At 51.5% G+C, this 25,473-nt stretch overlaps 1 protein-coding gene across 1 annotated transcript in view; it reads left to right on the forward strand.

Moving 5' to 3' along the window:
* Positions 1-25,473, forward strand: part of GALNT14 (polypeptide N-acetylgalactosaminyltransferase 14) — a 215,444-nt gene that overhangs the window by 166,610 nt on the left and 23,361 nt on the right. Inside the window, 8 exon segments of the mRNA XM_036873409.1 lie at positions 4,330-4,397; positions 6,223-6,288; positions 6,434-6,555; positions 13,638-13,729; positions 14,500-14,536; positions 14,539-14,585; positions 17,124-17,226; positions 20,980-20,993. Coding sequence (XP_036729304.1) covers positions 4,330-4,397; positions 6,223-6,288; positions 6,434-6,555; positions 13,638-13,729; positions 14,500-14,536; positions 14,539-14,585; positions 17,124-17,226; positions 20,980-20,993 — 549 coding nt within the window.

The following is a 25,473-nucleotide window of genomic DNA, read 5'->3' on the forward strand; positions in this document are numbered from 1 at the left end:
AAAACAGCAGAATTAGGGCCCAAGAGCCAGGTATGACCAGACAGGCGTTAACATCATTAGCAGGCAGGGCGGAAGTGAATTTTAGGGGTGGAGGCAAGAAGATTACTTCTAGGAAATTCCGTGGCCAGGTGTCATTTGCCTTGGGAATCCGTACCTCCCCCTTACTCCCTATCCTGTTGCACAAATAAATCGCTAGCCACTGAGAGAGAATTGAATGAAGAGCACTTCCTATCTCACTTTTGTTGTGATGAAAGGATCTTTTCTAAGGCGTCTTTTCATCTTGAACTTTCTAGAATTCTCATGGCTTTGCTGCCAGGCTCTGGCAAGGGTAGGATGCTCGAGGAACTGGGAAGGACCGAGTCGCCCTCTCGTCCCTCCCATGCAGCGCCTGGCCAGGCCTTGGTCCCTCTGCCCATCCCTGCCCAGGCTCCTGCATTAGCCGGGGATGGGGGGTGTGGGAAGGCACACATGGGGGCACTCAGAGCCAGGCAGAGGCACGATGCAGTGGGTGATGAGGGGAGGGAGAGAGAGTCACAGCCTTGATGAGTTAGGGGACTTTTCTCACTTAAGGACTGAGAAAAGCCCTGAAGAATGGTTTATCTTGACTGGTGTTGCCACGAGACCCTGTGTATATGTGAGACCCAGGGCCGCCCCCTTCTTTTGGAGCATCCTCTGGCCCCCTGCCTCCCAGGGGGGCTCTGGAGCATGCTGACTGGCCAGTTTATATCTTGACTCTCCTTGCTGTGGCTTTTGGTAATAACCTAGATTTAGAGGAGCAGTCTCTCGGATTCAGGTGGTTAAGAAATTGGACCCTGGGGCCAGATTTGCCCACTCTGCCCTTACCAGCTGTGTGACCTTGGGCACCTCCTTCACCTCTCTGCCTCAGTTTCCTTTTCTGCCAAACAAGGAGTACTGGTAATAACTGCCTCACATGATTGTGGAGAGGAGTGAACGACTTCAGGTAGGTAAAGGCCTTGGAACAGCGCCTGGTACAGAGTGAGCCTGGGGAGGTGACAGCAGGTGCCATGAGGCACCCCCAGCCCGGGTAGGCAGCGGGGTTCTGGTGCTGTGGCTCTCAAGCTTGAGCAGACATCAGAATCCCCTGGAGGGCTCGTTAAAACATGGTTTCTTGGGCCCCATCCCCACATATTCCAACTCAGTAGGTGTAGAGTGGGGCCCAAGACTTTGCATTTCTACGAGGTCCCCAGGTGATACCGACGCTGCTGGTTCTGGGATCACACGTTGAGAGCCGGTGTCATCATCATTATCAATCCTCAGGTTCCGGGGGCAGCTGCCGGGCACCAGGCAGGGTGCTAAGCTCCTCTGTGGCTGAGGCAGCTGTGCTGACAGTTCGGCACTTCCTGAAGCTCTCCGGCTAGTGAATGGCAGATACGCAGACACAGCACTCGAACCCAAGTCGGTCTGACTCCAGAACGACTAAACTCAACTGTCAACCGGCCTCAGGTCTTCATTCAACTGGTATTTATGGAACGTCTGATAAACGCTGCCTGTCTATAGCCCCGTGCAGTTCACAAAGCAATTTCAAATACATTTCCTCATTTCATACACACAATAGCCTGTGAAGTAGGTCAAGTACTAACATCACCTGCCTTTGCAAGGAAAATGTAATTACAGATGGAAATGAAGGCTGGGACCTGCCCGGTGTCTTGCTCAGGATCGCATAGTAGTAGATGGTAGAGGCTGCCCGGCCTCCCACGCTGCTGTACCTGCCATCTCTCAGGGGGCTCCGGGGGCCCCATGGTTAGGGCGCGGCGGGCAGAAGGTGTAGACGCTGCTGGCAGCCGCCCTCTGGCAGAGAGCGAGCTGTGGATAGAAGACTCATTTCTAGGATAATTCCCAGGACGAGTGTGACCCCGATGCGCCCATGAGGCGAGCGCTCAGTCCCCTGCGAGGCTGTGAAAGGAAAGGGCGCAGAACAGTGCAGTGGGGGTGAAGCAAGGAAAACGCCGGGCCCTGGAGGAAAGGGAGGGTCGGCTTGGCTGTGGAGGGACTGGTGAGCTGTCCTGCCAGAGAACTGGTGAGACCAAAGGAGGGAGATGGAAGCCACCAGGGTCCAGGGGATGAGGGTGGGGTGTGAAGAAGAGAGGACCCAGGGGGACCATCTGGGCCGAGCCAGGTCCCCTGGGCTGGACTTGACCTGTCTCCTTCTCCAGCCACCCCAGGCGCCCAGAGCACCTGCCCATCTCAGGCCCTCCCAGCCCCCAGTCACTTTTTCGGTGCCCTTACCATCACTCCAATTGCTCTGTTTAGAGGAGCAAAAACCAGCCAGGTGTCACCAGGAAATGGTGTAATTAGCACTTACCGCTGACGATTTCATTCTTTTTTTTTTTTTTTCTTTTTTAAACCCTGGACATTTTTTATTCGCTAATCATCTCTCAGTTCAACCAGCACAGAGCTGCACGCGATTTACCTTTTGATGTTCACAGAAGAGAACTCTTGAATTTCAAAGAGCCGGCAGGGATTTGGGGAGATCGCGTGCAGAAGCTACAGCCGTAATCAAACCTCATTAGAGGGTATTCTTCCAGCAACTTTTCCCTCTCTGTCAGCCTCGCTCTCCCCATCCCTGTCTGATTAGAGGGCTGGTTGTTGGGTTTGGTGTGTTTCCTTTCGGATGATTGTGGCGAGGGTTCCCTCCCACCACCTCGTGCCCTCCCTGTCCCCACCTCCCAACAGCGGGCTCAGGGCTTGGGGTCGGGGTTCCTCTCTCCCCCTCACACTAGTTGCCATGGTGAGAACTAAGGTTTCATAAATAAAAGTAGCTCCAGGCGAAGTTCTCCTCCTGGAAAGTCTCTGCATCCTGCTTAGAAAGGACAGCTCACCAGAAGCAGGGCTCAGGTGCGCACACGCCTCCACCAGCGCCCATCTGAGCCCCGTCCTCAGTACACGCAGGGCGCTGGGTGCCCCACGGTGGGTGGTGTGGCCCCGGAATGTTTCTGAGGACCCATGCAGTTTGGCGTGTTCAGGAGAAGCAGGATCCAGCCATCTCAGGCCTGAAACCCAGAATGAACACAGAAACCTAACCTTGCCCTGTGGGTACAGATCCACAGCACAGGAGAGGAAATGAAGTCAATTCAAAAATCACCACTGATGCACAAAACAGTAATAATTGCTACACTTTTTATCACTGTTATCAGCAGACACTGTGCTAAATGTTTTAGAAATATTCTCCTTTAATTCTCCCAACAGCCCTGTGAATGATAGGTACTATTATTATCCCTGTTATACAGATGGGAATACTTTACTGCACAGAGCAGTGAAGTAACCTGCCCAAGATTACACAGCCTGTAGTAAGTAGCTCCTAGACCACAAGCTTCTCACAGAACTCACATCTCCTTTGATCCTCATCATATACCCAGCACCCAGCACATAGTAGGTGTGCACTAAACATCCCTGGAGTGCATGGTCATGGGCCAAGGCCCAGCTGGACTCTGGCAGTACAGACAGTAGCTTGACAAGGCCCCTGCCGCCGGGGAGGTGGCCATTTTGATGGGCCAACAAAACCAGCCCTTGGAGTCAGGCTGGCGTGAGAGCCACAGGAAGCTTCAGATACAAACAGCTGAGGGACCCCAGGGGAGGAAGCAGTTCATTCTCACTAAGTGGCTTGGAAAGCCGCTAGAGGGGAAGTGACATTTGAATGGATCCTTGTGGCACAGGAGGGGCATTTCACGCTGTGGCAGCAGTAGGAGAATGGGCCTCGGTTGTAACAAGCAGGGTGTCTCCAGATAAAGGCACTGGGCATGAGGAGGCTGGGAAGAGGGCTGGCTCCAGGTTGGGAAAAGCCTTGAAAAGCATGCTGAGTGTTTGGGGCGTAGATTGTGGGGAGCCTTTTGTCAACCTATGTACTTGCATTAGTGAGGAAAGTCACACTATCAGAGATCAGATCTATGCTTCAGAAAGCTCACTCTGGAGGTCACGGGACGATGGCCTGACAGGTCAGGCTACTGAAAAAAAAACAGGCAAAAGAGGTTGGATCAGGTTGGAGGTATAAGAGGTGAAGGTGATTTGAGTGATAGTTTTCAAGGAAAACCAGCACATCTTGGTCATTGATGTGATGCAGGATTTCGGGAAGAGGGAGGGTCGTTGAGGGTGGCTGTGGATCTCTGGGTGCTAGGGGGGTGGTGGTGATATTCACTAAGACACAGCAGAGTTGTATCCCAGTGGCTCACAGGTGAGCAGTTTGGCTGGACAAAGCTTTTCGGTTGCTCTGAGTTTTATTCTTCAAATGCAGTGGTGTCTATTTAAAGCTCAGGTTGATACATGTATTTGCCGCTGGAAGTCATAATGATCTTTCCTCTTTCAATCTCACAGCATATTAAACCGCACCCCTATGAATCTCCTCCAGGAAATCATATTAGTCGATGACTTCAGCAATGACCGTAAGTACCATCGCTCTCCTATGCTGTGGACACAAATGTCTGTTCCCAGCCCCTGTGTAACCAGCAGAGGTGAGGCCACTGGTTCCCTGGGGGTGGAAGAAGCCTGGGTTTGTAGTAGGTTGGAAGACATTGAGTGTCCAGGCGGGGCTCAGGAAGTACATAAACCTTACGTTTGAGAAACAATGTCTTGGGTTCTCTGCCATGAGTCTTTGAGGATCTAACCAGATCAATTCAGTAGATTCTTGATGGGGTTGGTGTGTGTATGCATGTGTGTCCCTGCCCCCAACCTGCATTCCTGGACTTGAAGAGACCCCATACCTTCAAAGAGACCCCGAGCCCTGAAGCAGGGCCCATGACTAGAGATTCGTCACTCGTATACTCTGATAATCCACCAGCCTGAGCTGAGGCCACCTACCCTCTTCCTTTCGTTCCCACGGCAGGACTCGTGGGGAGGGGGGGTTCGGTTTTGGGGACATCCCATCACTTGGCCATGACGCAGTGAGCAGCTGCTTTCCAGCCTTCCAACCACTGGTCATTACCATCCCCTAGTCATCCTGTCCAAGAACCTGGTCCCACCCAAATTCACAATCCAAGTCCACTTTCCCCGAGAAAAGCACGTGGGAGGTTTCAGACCCCTGTGTGTTCAGTTTGACGATCAGGCACGACCATCGCAGAAGCACTGTTACACTTCAGGAATGGACAGTGCTGGCGCCTCTTCCGAGAGCCGTCATCCCAGCCCCAGCACTGCTGCAGGCAGTCGGCCACGTGCGGGCAGAACCGCCTCTTCCCAGTGACAAACCAGGGGAAGCAGGTGATGGCCCCTGGGGACAGCTCCGAGTCCCAGGAGAGTGGAGTCTCTCCCCACCAGCCCTGATGCTGGAAGCTGGGCGTCGGAGCCACTTCCACACTGGGGTCTGCTGTAGGAAGGCTGGAAACCCACACCTCTGACACAGCCTCAGAACCCTGGAAGTCATGCACAAGGGGGTTGTGCACCAGATCCAGGGTAATCAGATCGGACTTGAGTTCTGAAACTCAGTGATCTGATCTCCCTTCCCTAGTGAGAAAGGGGTTGGAGCTGGGGAGACACTCGTCCTGCTGGGAGGTAGCTGGCGCTGAGGCTGGAGACGGGAATGCTGCGGGATTCACTTAGAAGCAGAATAGCTTAGTGGTTAGAGCATGGCCTCTGGAGCCAGCTGCCTGGCTTCAAATCCGAGATCGTCACTGACTCACTCAGCGCTGGGGCAGGCAGGCACGCCAGGGCGACCCAGGGTGAATGCCTAGGATGGGTCTCTTGCCTTTCCCAGCACATTTGCCTGCATGGTGGAGAGCTGAACCAGCTCTGGGTGACGGGATACACCGGACGGATCCCCTAACAAATAGGGTCTCCTGTATTGAGTCCATGAACTGAAAGGAAACTCCAAAATTTGTCTCACCCATTCTCTGGCCTCCCAGCAGCTTTTTATCAGGCCCCTCGTAAGTGAATAGGACTCTGAATCATGCTTTGAATGATCTGTAAAAAGCAGAAATGTCCCCAGGTGACCATGCCAAGATTTCCCATCTGGCAGTGTTCCAGCAAGTACGCAGGTGCCACTGTGTGACTGACCTGCTCCAAAGTGGCCCCCTTGCGGCCACTTTGCACAGACTGGGCCATGTTGTATTTTGCTAGCCGTGGTCAGTCAGCCCCTTCCAAAGCCCACAAACACCCTGGCATCAAGACAGGGCACCGCGGTTGGGGGCGGGGACGGCAGGCAGGGCTGCCTCACCTACTCCGCCGGCTCACCTCCACGCCCAGGCGCTCAATCCACGTGACCTCTTGTCTTTGCAGCCGAGGACTGCAGAGAGCTCATCAAGCTACCCAAGGTGAAATGCTTACGCAATAACGAGCGGCAAGGTGGGTCTGTGCTGCTGGGCGGGGCCGGGGTGGGGGTGGGGGTGGGGGGGGGGGTGGGGGTGGGATGCGTTTGGGCGTGTGCTCTGTGTGGTCCCAGACGATGGAGCGACGCTGGCGCCCACTCGGCCGATTGTCCCTCCTGCAGGTCTGGTGCGGTCCCGCATCCGGGGTGCTGATGCTGCCCAGGGCACCACCCTGACTTTTCTCGACAGCCACTGTGAGGTGAACAGGGACTGGCTCCAGCCCTTGCTGCACAGGGTCAAAGAGGTGAGCGAGGTGGGTTCCGTGCCCCCGCTTTCCTAAGCTCAGGACTTCACGTATGCCCTCAATCCCTCGGGGGTGGGTCCCCATTTTATAGATGAGGAGAATGGGGGAGAGTGGCCTTCCCCGGGGTCGCCCAGCAGGCAGCGGTGGAACAAAGCCCAGGACCTCGTCTTTGCATCACACTGTCACCCACAGCAGGCCTGCAGGTGGGGCTGCCGATGGCTGGTACGTGACACACGCAGCTTCCTGGCCAAGAGGACTGCCCAGAACGATTTCTCCCAGATGTTAGAAAGTTCCAGAAAGGGAGTCCTGATGAGTGTCATTTGTGAAAAGGAGGCAGTGGGATTAACCAGGCCTCATAACGCAAATCCTGAGGCTTCTGACTTATCTCCAGCCACGTGTCACCCTCATCCAAAGGCCAAGGTGGGAGCCGGGGGTGGATGCTAAGAGACCTGAATTCCTTGCCTCTGTCTGCCCTTAAATTACTCTAGAATTCTGTCTGCTTTCTCTCTCTGGTCTCAGTTATTCCTCTTGAAATTTTAAAAAATTTTTTTATAATTTTCCCATCATTATTTTATATTCCCAAAAATCCATCCACCCCTCCCCTGCCTTGATCTGCAGAAAGAAAGCACTGCATGCTTAGATGCCAGTGTCTGTGACTAGCATTTATGCTGTTCATTTCCTCCCTGAGTTACTGTCTCCTGCAGCTGCTCTGTGAAGTGGGAAGCGGGTATTTTTAACATACCCATTTCACAGGTGAGGATACAGCCTCGGGGAGAATCATATAATTTGGGCTGATATTTCCTAGCTGGTACCGCCAACACCAGGGCCCTCAGTGTTGCCTCAACAGCATCTGCCCTGTGCTGTGGTTATTTCCTTCTCGCTCTTCAAGGTGGCTCCTTGACTCCTATTGCAAAATGACGGTTTTCAGAGGATGAAAGAATTGAGATGTGTGAACTGCTCAGAGTACTAAGAAATCCTTACCAACTTTGTTCATCCGTTGAGAGAACCTCGGTGGGTGTACAAAGTTCCCACACCTGGGCCTAGATGTTAGAACCCATCCCGTGACCACTTTCTCTGAGATCGGGAGGGCTCGTATAAGTGTGTGACGTAACCAGGTTGAAGAGGTCTGGATGGAGACATAGTCGGTTATGAGCAGACCATTCTGTTGAGGGGCTTGGCCCGGCGCTGGAGGCCCTTCTGTGTCCTCCCCTCCCTTTGTGCTCCGTCTACACATGCAGCAAGCCTCCCAGTCTAACACTCTTACAAAGCTAGACTGCTCCTCCTCCCTGACCGTGCCCGACATGCCCACTGCTTCATCTCCCTCTAGCCCCTCCTGTCCCTGGATGCCCTTCCCCTCCTCTCCACAACCCCCTTGCTCTCCAGGGCCTCACCCCTGTCTCCCCTCCTCCAGGAAGTCTTTCCTGACTGCGTGGCCCAGCTGGATCACTCCCAGCAAGAATTGCCCACTTAGCCCTACATTTCCTTTCTGGGTTTAGTTCTCTGTCTCCCTTAACAGATGACAACCCAGGGCGGCACCAATCACCTCACTGTGGTCACAGAGTAAGGTGCTCAGTGTTTGGAAATGATAATAATACGAAACTAGATGCAACGGGAGGTGATAAGGTTGGGAATAGGAGGAAAAACGGGCTCGCTTCGTGCCTCCTAAGTAACTACCAGACATTTATCGAACACCTATTTTGGGCAGAGTTTCGAGGGAGAGTTGGGATGACCATGGAAAAAGGAATCCACACCCTTGCTTTCTTCCCCAGCCCAGAAAACTCTTTTTTTTTTTTTAACATCTTTATTGGAGTATAATTGCCTTACAATGGTGTGTTAGTTCTGCCTTCATAACAAAGTGAATCAGTTATGCATATACCTATGTTCCATATCTCTTCCCTCTTGTGTCTCCCTCCCTCCCACCCTCCCTATCCCACCCCTCTAGGTGGTCACAAAGCACCGAGCTGATCTCCCTGTGCTATGCGGCTGCTTCCCACTAGCTATCTCTTTTACATTTGGTAGTGTATATATGTCCATGCCACTCTCTCACTTTGTCCCAGCTTACCCTTCCCCCTCCCCGTGTCCTCAAGTCCATTCTTAGTAAACCCGGAAACTCTTCAAACCGTGTTGTTTAGGGTTTTCATGGAGGTTTGTTTACATAGGCATGGTTGATGAAATCATTGGCCATTGGTGGTTGAGCTCAATCTCCAGCGTCTCTCCTCTCCTTGGAGGTGGGGGGCAAATGGAGAAGGGAATGTGAGGAGGTTGGGCGTGGGGCTGCAATTTCCAGCCCTTTAATCACATGGTTGGTTCCTCTGGGAACCAGCCCCCCCTCCTCCAAGAGTCACCTCATTAGTATAAACTCAGATATAGTGAAAAAGGCTTATTATGAGAACAAAAGATACTCCTGTCACCCCCAATCAGTCAGGAAATTCCAAGAGTTTTAGGAGGAACAAAGGCTAAATTCAGATTTCTTTTCATATCACAACATCACAGTATATACACTTTTTGTTATCCACTCACCCACTGATGGACATTTGGGTTGTTTCTGCCTTTTTACCATCGTGAATAATGCTGCTGCAAACATTTGTGTACAGGTTTTCCTCTGAGTACCTGCTTTCAGTTCTTTGGGGTGCATACCAAGGAGTGGAATTGCTGGGTTGTGTGGTAATTCGGTGTTTGACCTATAAGGACCTCCAGGCTGATGTGTCCCTGCAGGATGCTTTCCTCGGGTGGCCTTAATGAACCTGGAGGCCCTTTGCTTCCCCATGGCGCTGAGTCCATCTCTGAAGCCCTCTTTGAAAAAATGCTCTCTTGTGTATCCCTGCACAGCAATCCTCCTATAGGAGTCATGCGGCCCCAAGAGTGGGCTCAGCCCCCCAGGCCAAGCTCCCGGTCCCCACCACTGTCTGACCTAAAGCTTTCATGGCAGAGGATTGCTCAGACAAACCCCAGACTGTGGTCCCACCCTCACCTGCAGAGGTTTTCACCAGACCCCGACTCTTGATGATGAGATGGTTCTGCTGAGACATCCCCTTCAGGATGGGGAGTGTGGGCGTGTGTCAGCCTCTGTTTCCACGTGTCTTCGTATGTGTCTCATCTCAGAGTAAAACGTGATTTGATCTTGTGAGTGGAAGTGGAAATTTTAAGCTGTAATTGGAGTTTGGGATTTTTCAAAAATAGAAAGAGATAAGAAAGAGGTTGGGCTTGAGCTGTCAGAAGCTGTCCTCAGCTGGTGTTTTCCACATGGAAAATCTCCTTGATTTCCCTTCCTTCCCTTCAATTACATGATGATACTTGAAACAAGCACCAAGTTGTTAGGTTTTTTTAAACAGAGGCTTCTTCCCTGCCACCCTTATCTACATATTCCTTTAGTAGGAAAAAAAAGATTTTAAGAAATTTCAATCCCTGTAGCATTTGGCAAATTGATATAAATAATGGCTTACATATGCTTCAAAGCCCTTTCACATGCTTCCTTTCTTGTTCCTTCCAAAAGCCCCTGTTAGGAAGGCAGGAGAGTTTTGCAAATTATAATTTGCCTTTGCTTCATAGATGAAGAAACAGAGTTCCTCAGAGTGTGCTGATTTGCTTAAGGTATTCTAGATGTCAGAACCAGAACGGGAACCCAGGTCCCTGGCCCCGCTCCTGCTCCCCCATCCCTCCCTCCAGGCTAACAGAGACCCCACATTGTACTCCTCTGCTCTTCTGTCCGCCACCTTCCCTAGACAGCAAGGTCTTATTCATCTTTGTACCATCCACAGTCCCTAAACCATAGTAGGTGCTCAGTGATGCTGGTGGATGCAATGAGTGAATGGTCGTCTCTAGAAGTGTTTTGATTGCCCGTTTGCAATGTGGTTTTAATTATATGAGATGGTGGAGGAAGAAGAGAGGTATGACTGGAGGGGTGATTGATGGCCATTGGCTCTCAGTGGGGCTTGGGGCTTGGATTTGTGTCGGGGAGGGGGAGGGCGTGTTGTTCTGGATCTGCCGGGGATTTCACCAGCTGCCGTTTGAGCTTACCTGTGGACCTAGCCTTAAAGATAAAGCCACTGGAGCACACAGGTGGGGACCTGCAGTGGGTCTGGGCATCTTTATGGAGAGTCCATCCATCCCTGAGCCTGTGTGAGGAGACACCATCTTGCTCAGCTGTAATTGATCCACCTGCTTTGCCTCTAGCCATTGACAGTGCCCTCAGAGAGAGTTCATAGCTGCCCTCTTTTAGCCAATGCCAGCTGAACACCTGCTGCCCAGCCAGCTCTGGCCTGAGGCTGAGGGATACAGAAGTGGAGCAGATATGACCCCCAGGGTCACTCAGGGAGGTTTGTGTCCTGTCTTCGAGGGGTCATGTCTAACGTCTCCTGCAGCCCCCTCTTAAGGTTGGCTCCACACAGCACTTAGCCCCAAACATCCCTCTCTGCCTATCTGGCCTCCATGACTCTGAGCCAAGCAGCTGTCACACCCGAGTTGTGGAAGGACAGAAACCCTCAGAACTTACAGAAGAGTACCCCAGAGTCTGTCATAGCCCTGGAGGCAGAGCCCATGGGTTTCTTCTGGGGAAGCCTGTGGCCAAGGTAAGCAACCAGCATTTTATTTTGCCTTGCAGTTTCCAAATATTGAGGAAAGATTAAAAAAAAAACAGGATTGCAGTTTGGGGTCCCCAAGACCACCCTCAGGTTCAATAATTCACAAGAAGGACTGGGAACTTGGCAAAGATGCTACACGCAAGGTTACTGTTTATTACTGCCAAGGGATCTGGATTAAAATCAGCAGCAGGAAGAGGTGCACGGGGGGAGTTCCGGGCACGATCGTGCAGTTGTCCCCTCCCAGTGCTGGTGTGCGGGCAGCACTTGCTTCCCCCAGCCAGGGTGTGTGGCAACATGCACGGAGTGTTGCCAAACAGGGGAGCCCACCCAAGCCTTGGTGTCCAGGGTTTTTATTGGAGGTCAGTCACATAGACGTGGCTAATCACCGCCATGGTTTCCATGCCCCTTCAGAGGTCAAGTTGAGTTGGCACCCCGTGACCCAAGGCCGTCACCACAAATCTCATCGTTAGCATAGACTATCTGATTGTAACCCCAGGGTCCCAGGTAAACAGACACACTTTATAGGCAGAACATGCCAAGGGCTTAGAAGTTACCTCTCAGGAGTTGGGCAAGGGTTAAACGTATCTTTAGGTTAATCCTTTATGGCACAAGGGTTTTTACCTACAGACTCAGTGAAGCTGTAGAGGCCCAAACTCAGCAGACAAAGGCAAAAAGAGGACTTTGTCAGACCCACAGAAGAAGATCAGTCTCTGAACTTCTGAGAACATTTCAGAATTCAAGTCAGGAGAATGTCTTTGAGGTGTGTCTCTGTGGAGATATTGGTGTGGGTGGTGGATGGTTGTGTGTGCGTGCAGTGTGTATATACACACGGACACATGGTGACAGTGGCCCCAGGGCACTGTGGCAGCTGGGCAGGTGCTGTACAGGAAGCATCTGTGCATATCCCAGAGGGGGAAGCAATGCATTGAAAATGAGCATTTCCTTCCACGGGAGCCAGTTGGCTTCAGAGGCACCTTGGCACTGTTGAGATGAGTTGTGTGTGGAGGCCAAGGGCCAAATTAAGTCTGTGAATGTCAAGGCGGGTGCTCGGTGAATCTGAGCTTAAAATTAGAAGACGGCCTTATTTATGGGAGAGATTGAACCAGGAAATTAAATGACTGCAAGAGAAACAGAAGTTCCTGCCCATGCTGACCGGGGGTGGTAGGTGCAAAGGATTGGAAAAGTGGTCCTGCCTTGTAGGCCCAGTCCTGTTGTCTCCTCCCAGCTGCTGGATTCCCATTCAGCCACTGAGTCTCCTGGTCACAGCTCAATTATCCTGCCCATGGGAGCCCAGTTTCCCCTCCTGCATACCAGTACGGGAGTGTTCATCCAGAATTAAGGAACATTTTAAAACATATGCAATGCCTTGATGGCCCCCAAGAACTGGTGGATTGTCTTGAAGATTTTGAAACTGTTCCATGGATGACTTTGATGCTTATCAGCGGGGTAGCCTGGGGAAGTAGCAAGCAATGAAGCCGGAAAGCTAGAAACAGGCCTGTTTTTGATGGTCTTGGATGCCAGGCTAAGGAGTTTGAACCTTATCTTCAAGGCAATTCAGTTTTTAGCTGTTGAGCTACAGAGTGAGATTTGAAAGACAACTCTGTCAGCCACCTGTAGAATGAAAGGGAAAGCGGTGAGATGAGGGTGGGGAGGAGCTGGGAGTCCACTGCCGTGTCGCCAGGCTCGAGGGGATAAGGGAGAATGGATAAGCATCCATTCAGAAAAGCAGTTTTAGAGTTACAGTCGGCAGGATTGAGCCAGTTGATGGGCAGAGGTGTAGCTTCTTAAGTTAGTGCTGGGGAGGAAGGGGGGATATGTTGACAGAAATAGGGAACCAAGGGAAGGAGCGTGTGTGGGGAGAAGATGGTGAGGGCACCACTGAAAGGCTGTGTGCGTCCACATGGAGGGGCCGGCGGTGTACTGGATCCACCCGAGTCTGGAAGTGAGGAGCAACGTCAGGGCTGGATGTACAGACTTGATTATCACAGGTGACAACTGAAGTTAGGAATTTCTGGAGATGCTACGCATCAACTTGCCCGTGAACCACAGGCATAGACGTTAAGTATTGGGAAATTCCCACTGTGGAGGTGTGGCTTTGCTTCTTGGAGCTGCAGGCTCGAGGCCACCTTCCTGGCTGACTGTGTCCTCTGCCTCCTGAGAGCCCCGTGGCACTGAAGGACTTCAGGGCTCCCCTTCTTCCTGATGTCCCTTTTCTCAGGGTGCAGCACGCTCCAGCCAGCCTCCCCGTGTCTCCACCATGACTACGTGGCCATGAGAAGGCGCCCAGGAGTAAAGGAAAGGCTCTTAGCATTGTAGGCGTCGTAACTAGAGAGGTCACGTGTCTGATGGCCCATTTTATAGATGAGAACATTGAGATCCAGAGAGGAAAGTTCTGAGTCAAGGCCCTGAACCCAGGCTCCGGCCCTCCCAGGGCGAGGCCCTACCGAGCCCCGGCCTGGCTCCCTTCTGGCCATCTGAGCGTGCAGGCCTTCTGTTTTACAGGACTACACGCGGGTGGTGTGCCCCGTGATCGATATCATCCACCTGGACACCTTCAACTACATCGAGTCGGCCACGGAACTTAGAGGGGGTGAGTGGGGCTAACGCCCTTGCCCAGTAAGGACTTTCTTTTTCTCCTAGTCGTTGCTGCCAAGGGGGAAAGTGAGAAAAATCTCCTAGTGGTTTGTCTGGAACCTCCAGCCCTGCATCCTGTAATGTCAATAGCTCCAGGGTGGCCCTCACCATGGGCACTGTGAATGGAAGGGCCGGGGAGGGGGCAGGTCACTCCCAGCCCCCTGAGCTCTAGCTCCAACACGGGGTCACTCCAGGGCCTGAGGATTCGAGGGAAGCAAGGGCCCCCCCTCCAGTGTGGGGCCTGAATTGTTCCAGCATCTCAGCATTGGGTGCCTCCCTCTCCTCGAGGCCCACCACAGTTCTGCCCAGGGCTGAGTGCTGGCTCCTCAAGACGGATTTGGGGTGATTCAGCCCCTCACAGACCTCCTGCTTACACGCCCCCACTCCCGAGACTCTTGGCCAGGGGCCACACTCCATAACTGTCTGTTGTGTCCCCCTTGGGTCCCACTCTTGGGCTCTGTCAACTCCCACTCTTTATCCTGTGCCCTTTGTTCCCTAAGTCCGCCCAGCAGAGAAGGCTCAGAGAGGCAGTAGGGGGTAGAGAAAGAAGGAAGCCGTGGAAGAGAAATCAGGCAGCTCTGTTGCCGACCAGCTTAGGTGAGACCTGTTATCCCTGGGACCACCTGGGAAACTGGGTATGTTCTTGAGCTTCTAGTAAAGGGACGGAATGAGCAAGGTCTGCAGGTACATCAGAGAGACCAAGTCAGGCCATGCGGATGCTGTGTTTCAGGTTTGACTGGAGCCTCCACTTCCAATGGGAGCAGCTCACAACCAGCGCAGAAGGGCTCGGCGCCTGGACCCCACTGAGCCCATTAGGTGAGTCAGGGCAAGGGTCAGGGGCAGGCAGATTCATAACCACTTGGCCCTTCCCACTGTCACGTGGTATAGGGAAGCAGTCCATGTGAGGTGCTCAAACGATGTGGGCAGAAACCAAGAGGACCCTTTGCCAGGCCAGCACCGCCTTTGCCCTATTTTAGGAGGTTTCCATCCTCGTGGAGACTTCTGCTGAAGGGATGGGGGCCAGTGGAGACCTGTGCTGAGGACTTGCCCAGCGCTGTCCACCCACGCACATGCCATGTCAATACTTACGCTTCCAGCTAAGCGTTGGAGGGTCCCAGATGGTCCCGTTTGAGCCTCTGACAAGGGAAAAGATGGTTCCTTAGCCCTCAGGTGCTGGATGTCAGGATTCGGCCCAGGTGGGTCGAGTGAGCCGTTGCTGTAAGCGGAGGCTGCTGTCGAGGCATGGCTGCTGCTATGTACTAACACACGCGACTGCCGTGTCCCACGCGAGAACACGACAGGGGCGTCCGCCCTGGGCTGCCTTTGCGGTGCTGCAGATGGCTTTGTCCTCATCTACATTCTCACTTCCAGACCCCATTGTGACCCCAAGCACAGTGGCCAGATGGCCGCCTGGGTTTCAGGCCCATCTGAGGGCTCGGCGTAGAGTAGAGCACAGGGGTCCACCAGCGGTGTCTGCATCGTGTGTGCGGCTTCAGTGTTCCCAAGACTGGAGGGTGCACGAGTCCCAGACCTGCTGGGAACCTCCAAGCTAAAACTTTCCTGCCTCCAGTGCAACGTCAGGAGGCCAGCAAGTGCTTGAGGATGTGGAGAGAAGACCACGGGACGGGGATTGCTCCTGCCGGGGTTGCAGGGGTGCTCTGGGCTCTTCAGGGGCACTCTGCAACTCGGGGCCTGCCATAGAGTAAATGTTTTGGTCATTTTCATTGAACTGACTTAAGTCAAACTGAGACTCAAAGGGCTGTGAAGAGCTGAGTGGTGACACTCAGACAAACGGTGGGAATTGGGAGAACTTTGCAGTGGGACCCTCTGTCGATCTACCTGCCAGCCCATCCTCCCTCCTCCAGCTTTCATGATCTGGAGTGATGCCGAGAGGGAGGTTGGAGCCACGTGGCATGCCAGATAGTGCCATTTGCTCCTAAAGGGAGAGCAGAACCTTCTCACCGTCCCTCAGGGCCATGCAGCACACACCGGTTGCCTTGGTTCTTGCTGCCAGAAGTGTCTGATGTGGCAGTGGACCTGGACAAAGTCAAGGACAAGGCGGTGATGGTACAGCTTGCCCTCTGGGTTTCCCTCCTCTGTCCCAGGGGTAGGGTTTTCGGGCAGGTTCTCTTCTTGTGGGAATATCTCTGCCTATCAGAGGACAAGTGTTTCCAGAGGATAGTAGGGTGTCGTGGCATCGGGAGACTGAGCTTCTGACCTGCTCCCCGTCAACTAACTGTCTGACATAGAAGAAAACGCCCTTCGCCCTCTGGACCCCACTGAATGAGGGGCCAGGTCCCGGAGGGCTTGCCACCACCCCACCCGAGCTGTTGATTCTTGCAGACACGCGTCCTTGCGCTTATCGGGTTGCTTGGCTGGACTCTGCAGCCCTTTCCTTCCAAGTGGCTTCTCTGGAATCTCTTTCAGTGGTCAAGGGGAGGGGAGCTTGGGAGAGGACCCCAAGGAAAGAGAATGAAGATGAGGGCGTGTTTGTTTACTAGGGCTGCTGCAGCAGAGTACCACAGGCTGCGTGGCTTAAACCACAGAAACATACTGTCTTGAGCTCTGGAGGCTGGAAGTCCAAGGCGGAGGTGTTGGCAGGTTTGCTTCCTTCTGAGGGCTGTGCCGGACCCCTCTCCTGGGCTTGCAGAGGGCCATCTTTCCTCTCTGGTCTCCTCACATTGTCTTCTCTTTTGTGCACGTCTGTCTCTGCAACTACATGTCCCCTTTTATAAGACACCAGTCCTATTGGATTAGGACCCACCCTAATAACCTCATTTAACTTGATCACCTCTGTAAAGACCTTCTTTTTAAATAAGGTCACATTCTGAGGTACTCAGGGTTAGGACCTCAACATGTTTTCCGGGGGATATAACTCAATCTAGAGCAGAAGGAAAGAGAGGGAAAAAAAGAAGAGAGAGTCCAGTCTCAAGAAACTGGATGTGCTGTTCACAGGTGCTGCCGCAGCCCCTCTTCTCTGCATGGTCAGTGGCCCATGGTCCCCGCTCCCTGTCGTGAGCTCCCGGGAGAGCCCCACTGGGCAGGGCCCTGTGGAGAAGCCGGGGGGAGGCTCCCCAGGCCCTCCGAAACAGCCGGGGCTCTGAGCAAATCCCGACTGCCCCACAGGAGTGTGCGGACGAGCATATTAGCCTGTCTGCAGGGTCAGGGGATTCCGGTCAAAGGGAAAAGCCCTGGGGGCATGTCCTGTGTGAGGCAAGTGGACAATGTGTCGGTCTTTCTGAAGAGGGGCAGAAGAAACGGGAAGAATATGGCCTCGAGGTCAGGACCACCGGGACAGAAGAACAGGCAACAGCCCCCCTCCCGCGACTGACCCTCCTGCTTCCAAACGCACAGGACTCCAATCATAGCTGGAGGGCTCTTCGTGATGGACAAATCCTGGTTCGACTACCTGGGGAAGTATGACATGGACATGGACATCTGGGGCGGGAGAACTTCGGTGAGTCGCTGTCTCTGCATCCGGGGGCTAGGGCGGGGGTCTCCGTGTCATTGGACCACATGTGCCTGGGATGAGGGCCAGGAGATGGGGAGCGGGTCACTCCTTTGGGGGAAGACCACATGGGGTGCCAGAGGAGTGGTTTGCTGGGAGGGTGGAGGGAAGGAGGGGATTTATCCATGGGGCCACACGATGCTGCGGGACCAGGGAGGAAACACACCCAGATGGACCATTAGGGGGAAGTTGAGATGCCAAAAGCTGGAAAGACCAAGGAGGAGCACCAAGTCTGAGGGCCAGAGGCAGGCTTGAGCTGGGAGTACTAACTTGGGAATCTGGAGTTGGAAGGGGACTGGGGATAAAAAGGATGAGGAGGAGGATGGACAGCAACGCCATTAACATCTGGATCACATCTGTTGGCTGGTCTAGGCGTATAGCACTCGCACTGGGTTAATGAGGAGGGTCTGGGTGAATGCTACAGAAGCCCTTATCTTTTCACGCAGAGAAAGCAGTGGGGGAGGGGGGAGGAGCTGGGTTAAGTGTTCCAGAACTGTGTAAACAGATGGCCAGGTGTGGCCACACGTGGTGTAGGGCTGCCATGTGCAGATACAGGAGAAGTAGTCGGAGACCCATCCATCTAGATGATACAATGACTGACCCCTCCAGTTTTCCTCGTGTGTTTAAAGTGTAACAGGATGCTTTGGGGTTGCTGTGGAAATCCATTCAGGTAAGTCTGTAAAACCTCTGGGCACCATGTGGACACAATACACGTTAGTTACCATTTCTTCCCTCCAGCAGGTGAGACCTAAGAGATGACCAGCATATAAGCTGCACCAGGCAGGGATTTGATCTGTTTGTTCACGGCTATCTCCCTTGCCCAGTATGGTGCCTGCCACGAAGGAGGCTTCAGTAACTATTTGTTGAATAAACCGCAGGAGAACCATTGTAAAGCAATTATACTCCAATAAAGATGTTAAAAAAATAAAAAAATAAACCGCAAGAGAGGAAGAAGAAGAGTCCGGGGTGTCAGGGCCCCTTCCCCTTTCTGGGTACCGGGGAGCGTGTTTGGCACGGGCTCCCCGAGCAGTGGCGCAGGCCAGGAGAAGGATCCATGGGGCTCGTCCTGGCATTTAGCGGTAATCCCGTGCATTGTCCTCTGCCCCTGTTTTCTCCTGTCCCTGTCTCCAGGATGCGTTATGGCTTTCTTCCTCAGTCATTAAGAGTTATTTCCTGGAAATTTATGGCTCTTGGCCTGACCCACAGCATCTGTTCTCCTAAACTGGGCAGTGTAGAGAAATCTATCAGAAAAGTCCGTGTCCTGCCATGTGGGGGCCAGGTTGGAAGCTCGGCAAACAAAGCAGAAAATCCCAGTTCCCACAAACCAAACCAAATCCCCTGACTAGGACTCAGTCCTGGGATGCCATGGGGGTCTTTGGGGTGGGGTTTGAGGGGGGATCTGCCTGCACCAGCCCGGGAGAACTTGGAGCTGGGTACACCTTTGACGTTTTCAATGGGGACAAGATCGCTCTCCTTCTGGGCAGAGCCCCTCAGATGTCCTAACGTTCACAGTACCTCTCATGATTCTTCCTGATGTGCTCTAGCCTTTATTCCTGTACATTGAATTCTTTCTGCAGCGCTTTTTTTTTTTTAACATCTTTATTGGAGTATAATTGCCTTACAATTGTGTGTTAGTTTCTGCTTTATAACAAAGTGAATCAGTTATACATATACGTATGTTCCCATATCTCTTCCCTCTTGCGTCTCCCTCCCTCCCACCCTCCCTATCCCCCCTCCTAGGTGGTCACACAGCACCGAGCTGATCTCCCTGTGCTATGCGGCTGCTTCCCACCAGCTATCTATTTTTCATTTGGTAGTGTATATATGTCCATGCCACTCTCTCACTTTGTCCCAGCTTACCCTTCCCCCTCCCCATATCCTCAAGTCCATTCTCTAGTAGGTCTGTGTCTTTATTCCCATCTTGCCCCTAGGTTCTTCATGACCTTTTTTTTTCTTAGATTCCATATATATGTGTTAGCATACGGTATTTGTTTTTCTCTTTCTGACTTACTTCACTCTGTATGACAGACTCTAGGTCCATCCACCTCACTACAAATAACTCAATTTCATTTCTTTTTATGGCTGAGTCATATTCCATTGTATATATGTGCCACGCCACATCTTGTTTATCCATTCGTCTGTTGATGGACACTTAGGTTGCTTCCCTGTCCTGGCTATTGTAAATAGAGCTTCTGCAGCCCTTTTGATAGACAGCAGTCATCCAATCTCTGCTCGAATGCTACTTACGATGATGTGTTTGCTGCTTCACAGTATGGTAGGTTCTGTTGTTGAGAATTTTTGTGTTCAATTGTTAGAAAATTCTTCTAAGTCGAAGCCCAGCTTCCATCAGTCAGGCCTTGTTCTGCCCTCTTGACCCACACAAAGTATGTGTGATGCTTCCTTTCCGTGGCAGCCACGTGTGGATGCAGGTAGCATGTTATTTTCAATGATGTCACATTCTGGTCCAACCGACCAGTACTTTCCCTTTATAGCAATGTTGACGCACACCTGCTCACATCCGGGGTGATCTCCTCTTGTTGGTTTCCCAGTGGTTTGGCGTCACCAAGTGCTGACTGGACCAGGGAAGTAGGGAGGGGCTTCGGGAGAGGTGTGGGAGAGACATTTTACAATCCATCACAAAAGTTTTTAAATCACAAAAAAAGCACTGCAGACAGCTATCACAGGAAACACTGTTTTCTCCAATTCCAACATTCCATCATACTATAGCCAGCTCCCAGCACTTTAAAGTCATTTCTGGATTTTTTTTTTAGCATTTTACATGCCAGAACATGCAGTGCTTTTTTTTTTTAATGGAAGTAGAGTTGATTTACAATGCTGTGTTAGTTTCAGGTGTACAGCAAAGTGGTTCAGTTATACATATACATACATATTCTTTTTCAGATTCTTTTCCATTCTAGTTATTACAAGATATTGAATATAGTTCCCTGTGCTAGACAGTAGGTCCTTGTTGGTTATCTATTTCATATAAAGTAGTGTGTAGAGTTAATCCCAAACTCCTAATTTTTCCCTCCCCCCCTCCGCTTTCCTCTTTGGTAACCATAAGTTTGTTTTTTATTTCAGTGAATCAATTCTGTTTCGTAAGAAGTTCATTATATAATGTTTTTTAGATTCCAAAATAAGTGATATCATATGATATTTGTCTTTCTCTGTCTGACTTACTTACCCTAGTATGATAATCTCTAGGTCCATTCATGTTGCTGCAAATGGCATTATTTCATTCTTTTTATGGCTGAGTAATATTGCATGTATATATATACCACATCTTTATCCATTCATCTGTTGATGGACATTTAGGTTGTTTCCATGTCTTGGATATTGTGAATAGTGCGCTATGAACATTGGGGTGCATGTATCTTTGAATTAGAGTTTTTGTCTTTTTCAGTTATATGCCCGGAATGGGATTGCTGGGTCGTGTGGTAGTTGATTTTTAGTTTTTTAAGAAGTCTCCGTACTGTTCTCCACAGTGGCTGCCACCACACTTACAATCCCACCAGCAGTGTAGGAGGGTTTCCCTTTCTCCACACCCTCTCCAGCATTTATTATTTGTAGACTCTTTTGATGATGGCCATTCTGACCAGTGTGAGGTGTACCTCATTGTAGTTTTGATTTGCAATTTCTCTAATAATCAGTGATGTTGAGCATCTTTCATGTGCCTTTGCCATCTGTATGTCTTCTTTGGAGAAATGTCTATTTAGGTCTTCTGCCCTTTTTTGATTGAGTTGTTTGGGGTTTTTGATATTGAGCTGTATGAGCTTTTTGTATATTTTGGAATTAAGCCTTGTCAGTCGCATCGTTTGCAAATATTCTCCCAGTCCATAGGTTGTCTTTTCATTTATATAGGTTTCCTGCTGTGCAAAAGCTTATAAGTCTGATTAGGTCCCATTTGTCCACCTTCAAAGGACAGATGGTGAAGAGGGGTAAAGGAATGTGCATGTCAGAGTAAAAAATCCCAGCTCCAGTGTGTGGCAAGAGGGCCCCTTGCTTCCAAGTCCTGAAGATCCTCTCCCCTCAGCATCACTCATGTTCATCCCCCTCTCACTCTCCTAAAGGATTCTCCACCTCCAGTCTGCTCCCCTCAAAGTCATCCCCACACACTCCCGCCAAAGTGCTCTTGGAAATGCCAATCTCTCCCACTCTCCTGGGTCTGGCACCCCCTGTGGCCCCTTCTTGTCCTAAAGACAAGGCCCACACCATTCCTTGACCTTGCCCACCTCCCCAGCCTTCAGTCCAGAGGCACTGACAGACCCTCCTGCGCTGCCCGGACACGCCCAGCCGTCTACAGAGACCCAGCCTCCATCTTCCACCAAGTGCCGAATGGCCACAGATCACCGCTCTGGGGCTGCCGGGCCTCCCCCAGGACTAGGACACCCTCCCTGCCCACCCTCTGCCCACTGCCCTCAGCACCCTGCTCTCCTCTCCACTCTGGTACTGGGCCCTCTCGTGTATTTGTGTTTTTTCTTCTGTGCCCTCCACCCTCCACCTACAAGAACACTCATCCAACTTCTCGACCTTGATGCCTGGAGCGGTGGAAACTGCTTGCTGAATGTGTGTTCAAAGCGGGAGACTGACCAGGAAGGGGGTTCAGGGTGGGAAGGACCACATGTACACAGCTCTGAGGCTCCATTTAAAATCAGTCTCCGTGCAGTAAACAGAGCCTGTGGAGAATAACAATGGCAGGTAAAGATGTCTTTCCTTTCCCAAGACATGGGATTTCTGTGTGTTCCAGACGTAGTTGCCTTTGTTGCACTGACTTGATTTCACAGCACAGAAGTCCATGAGATCACCGGACAAGGCTCTGGCCAGGGTGACCGGGACCATCCTCAGTGGCACGCTGCCTGGCCCGCCCATCTCACTTTCATCTGCTGGGAGCGGCCCCAAGCAGCCACTGGAAAGCCAGCCCCCGCTATGCACTCGAGCAGCCCGACCCTGGTGCAATCATTCGCACAAAGCGTTTCTAAGAGGAGCTGAAGTGTTGATAATTACATCTGCAGTTCAGCATAGCAACAGGCTTTAGGGAAATGTGGCTTTTAGCCTTTTATTTTTCAGAAGTTGCTTTGCATTAAAATTGGATGGTTAAACTCCAATTTTCATAACACAGGATACATGGAAAATATCTAATACATCTACTCACTTTAGCTTTTGGTCTTTAGAGGTGAAAGGAACCTGTTGCCCAGTAAAAGTGTGCGTGCGTGCGTGTGTGTGTGTGTGTGTAAGTGGTGGGGTAGGACATGTGCCTTTCCAAAATGGAGGCCTTGGCACATATATGAAGGGAGAGTATGGGATTTCTGGATTTAAAATGGGGGGTTTCTAAAGCATAGCAGATACAAAAGACAACGCTGAGGAGAGAGATGAGGGTCCCAGAGAGAAGCTGCCACCACCAGCTCCCCCATCCCCAGAACACAGTCAAGGACATCAGGCTGTGTCAGGTTTGGCAGGCACACTCCTGTGTGTCAACATGGGCTGTGGAATCAGGCCTACGTTTGAATCCTGCAGTCATCACTAGCTGTGTGTCCTTGGGAAAGTTGCTTTACCGCACTGTTTCTAAGTCTTTAAAGTGGAGACAGTGATCCCCATGGTAGGGGAAGGGCCTCCGCCAAAATACATCCCCGCCCTAATCCCTGTGTTAGAGAAAAAATTATTCTGACACTTGTTAAAATGGTAAGAAAGACTTTATTCAGGACTCTCACAATGGGTGTCAAGGCTATCGCAATGGCAGGGCTGGGGGGTATGGGGCTCAGCTCCAAATACAACAAGAACAGGTGGGGATTTGGATCCAAGGAGCGGGGTGGGGGGCGGTTGATGGAAATTACTAAGAGGGAACATCAAAAGTGGGGGGGATAATATTCTTGAAGTGACAACATTATGAAGGAAATAGTAATGGTTAACATGGGTTAAAGGTGAGGTTGACGGGAGAGGAGAGAGGTGGTATGATTAAAAGGGTAGCATGAGGGATCTTTGTGATAATGAAACTCTTCTGTGTCTTTACTGGTGAATACATGGACATATGCATGTGATAAAATTGCATGAGGTAAATACACACATGAAAACACCACAATTCATATACATGAAACTTGGAAACCTGAATATGATTGATGGATTGTATCAATTTGAATATCTTTGTTAAATTCATGTACTATAATTTTGCAAGACGGTGCCATTAGAGAAACCATGAAGGGTACACAGGGTCTCTATTTTATTTCTTATAATTGTTGTGAATGTACAATCATCTCAACATTAAAGTTTAATTTAAAAACAAAGTGGGGGGAATTCTGCTACACTGACCTAAGGTTCTTACCAGGGTAATCAGATATGGGGGCCGGGGCAGCCTGGGGGATGGATTCTCTAAACCGGCTTAGCAGGATTCTTGCTAAAACGGGACACAGGCCTGACGAGGGTAGGGAACAACAGTTCACGCCTAGTCAGAGAGAGGGGCGAGCCTGAGTAAGTTTGGTCACGGAGAGCATCTTCTCACCTAGAACCTGTCAGGAGGTTACCTCACACGGCAAAAGGGGAGTTGCAGATGTGATTAAGGCTCCTGAATCTGAGCTTGGGAGAGTAGCCTGGATTGTCCAGGTGGGCCCAGTCCAATCACGTGGGCCCTTTGCAGCAGAGAACTTTCTCTGCTGGAGTTCAGAGGAGATGTAGCGGAAGCAGTCAGAGAGGTTCGCAGCCTGGGAGGAACTGGCCTGCTGCCACTGGTGTGAAGAGAGAGGGGCACGTGGATGTCGCAGGGGCCCCTGACCTACAGCCAGCGAGGAGAAGGGAACCGCAGCCCTGCGACCGCGAGGAACTGCTTCTGCAAACAACCTGAATCAACTCGAAGCTTCAGAGCCCCCAGAAAGGAACCTGATCCTGCTGACATCTGGATCGCGGCTGGAGAGACCCTCAGCAGAGGGCCCAACCAAACCCACGCTAGGTTGGTGTGGTAATTTGTTACGGCAGCAGTAGAAGAACACGCTCCCAGGGCCACTGTGAAGACGAATGAGGCCCCGAGCAGTGGCCTTGCCCTCGCCTTCGGGCTGCGGGCGAGCAGGTTTGTCAGAGGAGCGCTGTGTCACGCCCGCAGGAACAGTGGGGTCCCTCTCGCTTTCTCTTTCGGCCTCACCCTTTCCAGGCTCAGGGGCTTCAAGATGAGAGAAGTGGCCTCATCTGAGAAGAGTATCCAAGTCTGATGAAAAGTCATCTTTTCCCCCGCAGGTGGGCTGCTTGCTAAGCCCCAGGCCCAGGTGCAGTCCCTCAAGGCCATCCTTTTCCAGAGGGACTGTGGAGAGGTAAAGTGTAACCGCTGTGACATTAGCAGCTGGACAGCCCGTGGTGACCAGGGTGGGCCTGTGGTTACTGCTTGTTCAGAAGTCAGGGACCTGGATGCAACCTTGATTGGTCCCGGATGGGTGTGAAGCATAATTTTGCTCATAGGTTCAAGGTTATCCTTTGTGGCCCAATAAGATTGCTCTACTCGAGTCCGTTGTACTCATTAAAAATAATAACAGAGCTTTCTAGCCCAGGTGGCCCTGAGAACGTAAAGAGTCTAAAAGGAAAGGTCCCTGTCACCGCATTTATCTGTGTGGACTGAGTGGCTGTCTCTTACTGTTCACCACTCTCCACTCCAATCCCTTTGTCCTCACTGGATTTCAACTCGGCCAGAGGGAAAGTGGATAATGCTGTGTAGACAATATGTGTTTGTATACAGTCCATGAGGTGCCATTTAAAACAGGCCCACTGCCTTCAGGGGAGCCCATGTCTAACGCTCCCTTTGCCTTTGTCTAGAACCAGGCTATCAGAGGAGATTCCAACTTGACCTATATGGCCAAGGAGGAATAGCTGTGATACGGTTCCTGGGGAGGAAGCTGTCCCCTTTCCCCTGAATTCCTGTCCCCCATCACGGCTCGTCAGGTAGACGCTGGCTCTGGTTAAGGGTTGGGGGCTTATGAGCGCTGGTAAAACTACGGATGAGTTGGTGAGGAGATTAGAAGGAAAGAGCTGAGAAGGAAAGAGCTGAGAACAGAGGCTGGGGGAGGGCGGTTTATTCCCAAATATCAATCTGAAGTTTAAAGAAAAGAAGAAGGCAACAGTGCCCCCAGTGAGGATGGAATAATTACACATCTCCCTGCCTGGAATTCCGAGCAGATTTGGGGCTGCGTGACATTCATCACCAGGGAGATTATGCGGGTGCTG

This window comes from Balaenoptera musculus, chromosome 13 (assembly GCF_009873245.2).
Source record: "Balaenoptera musculus isolate JJ_BM4_2016_0621 chromosome 13, mBalMus1.pri.v3, whole genome shotgun sequence".
Classification (NCBI taxonomy): domain Eukaryota; kingdom Metazoa; phylum Chordata; class Mammalia; order Artiodactyla; family Balaenopteridae; genus Balaenoptera; species Balaenoptera musculus.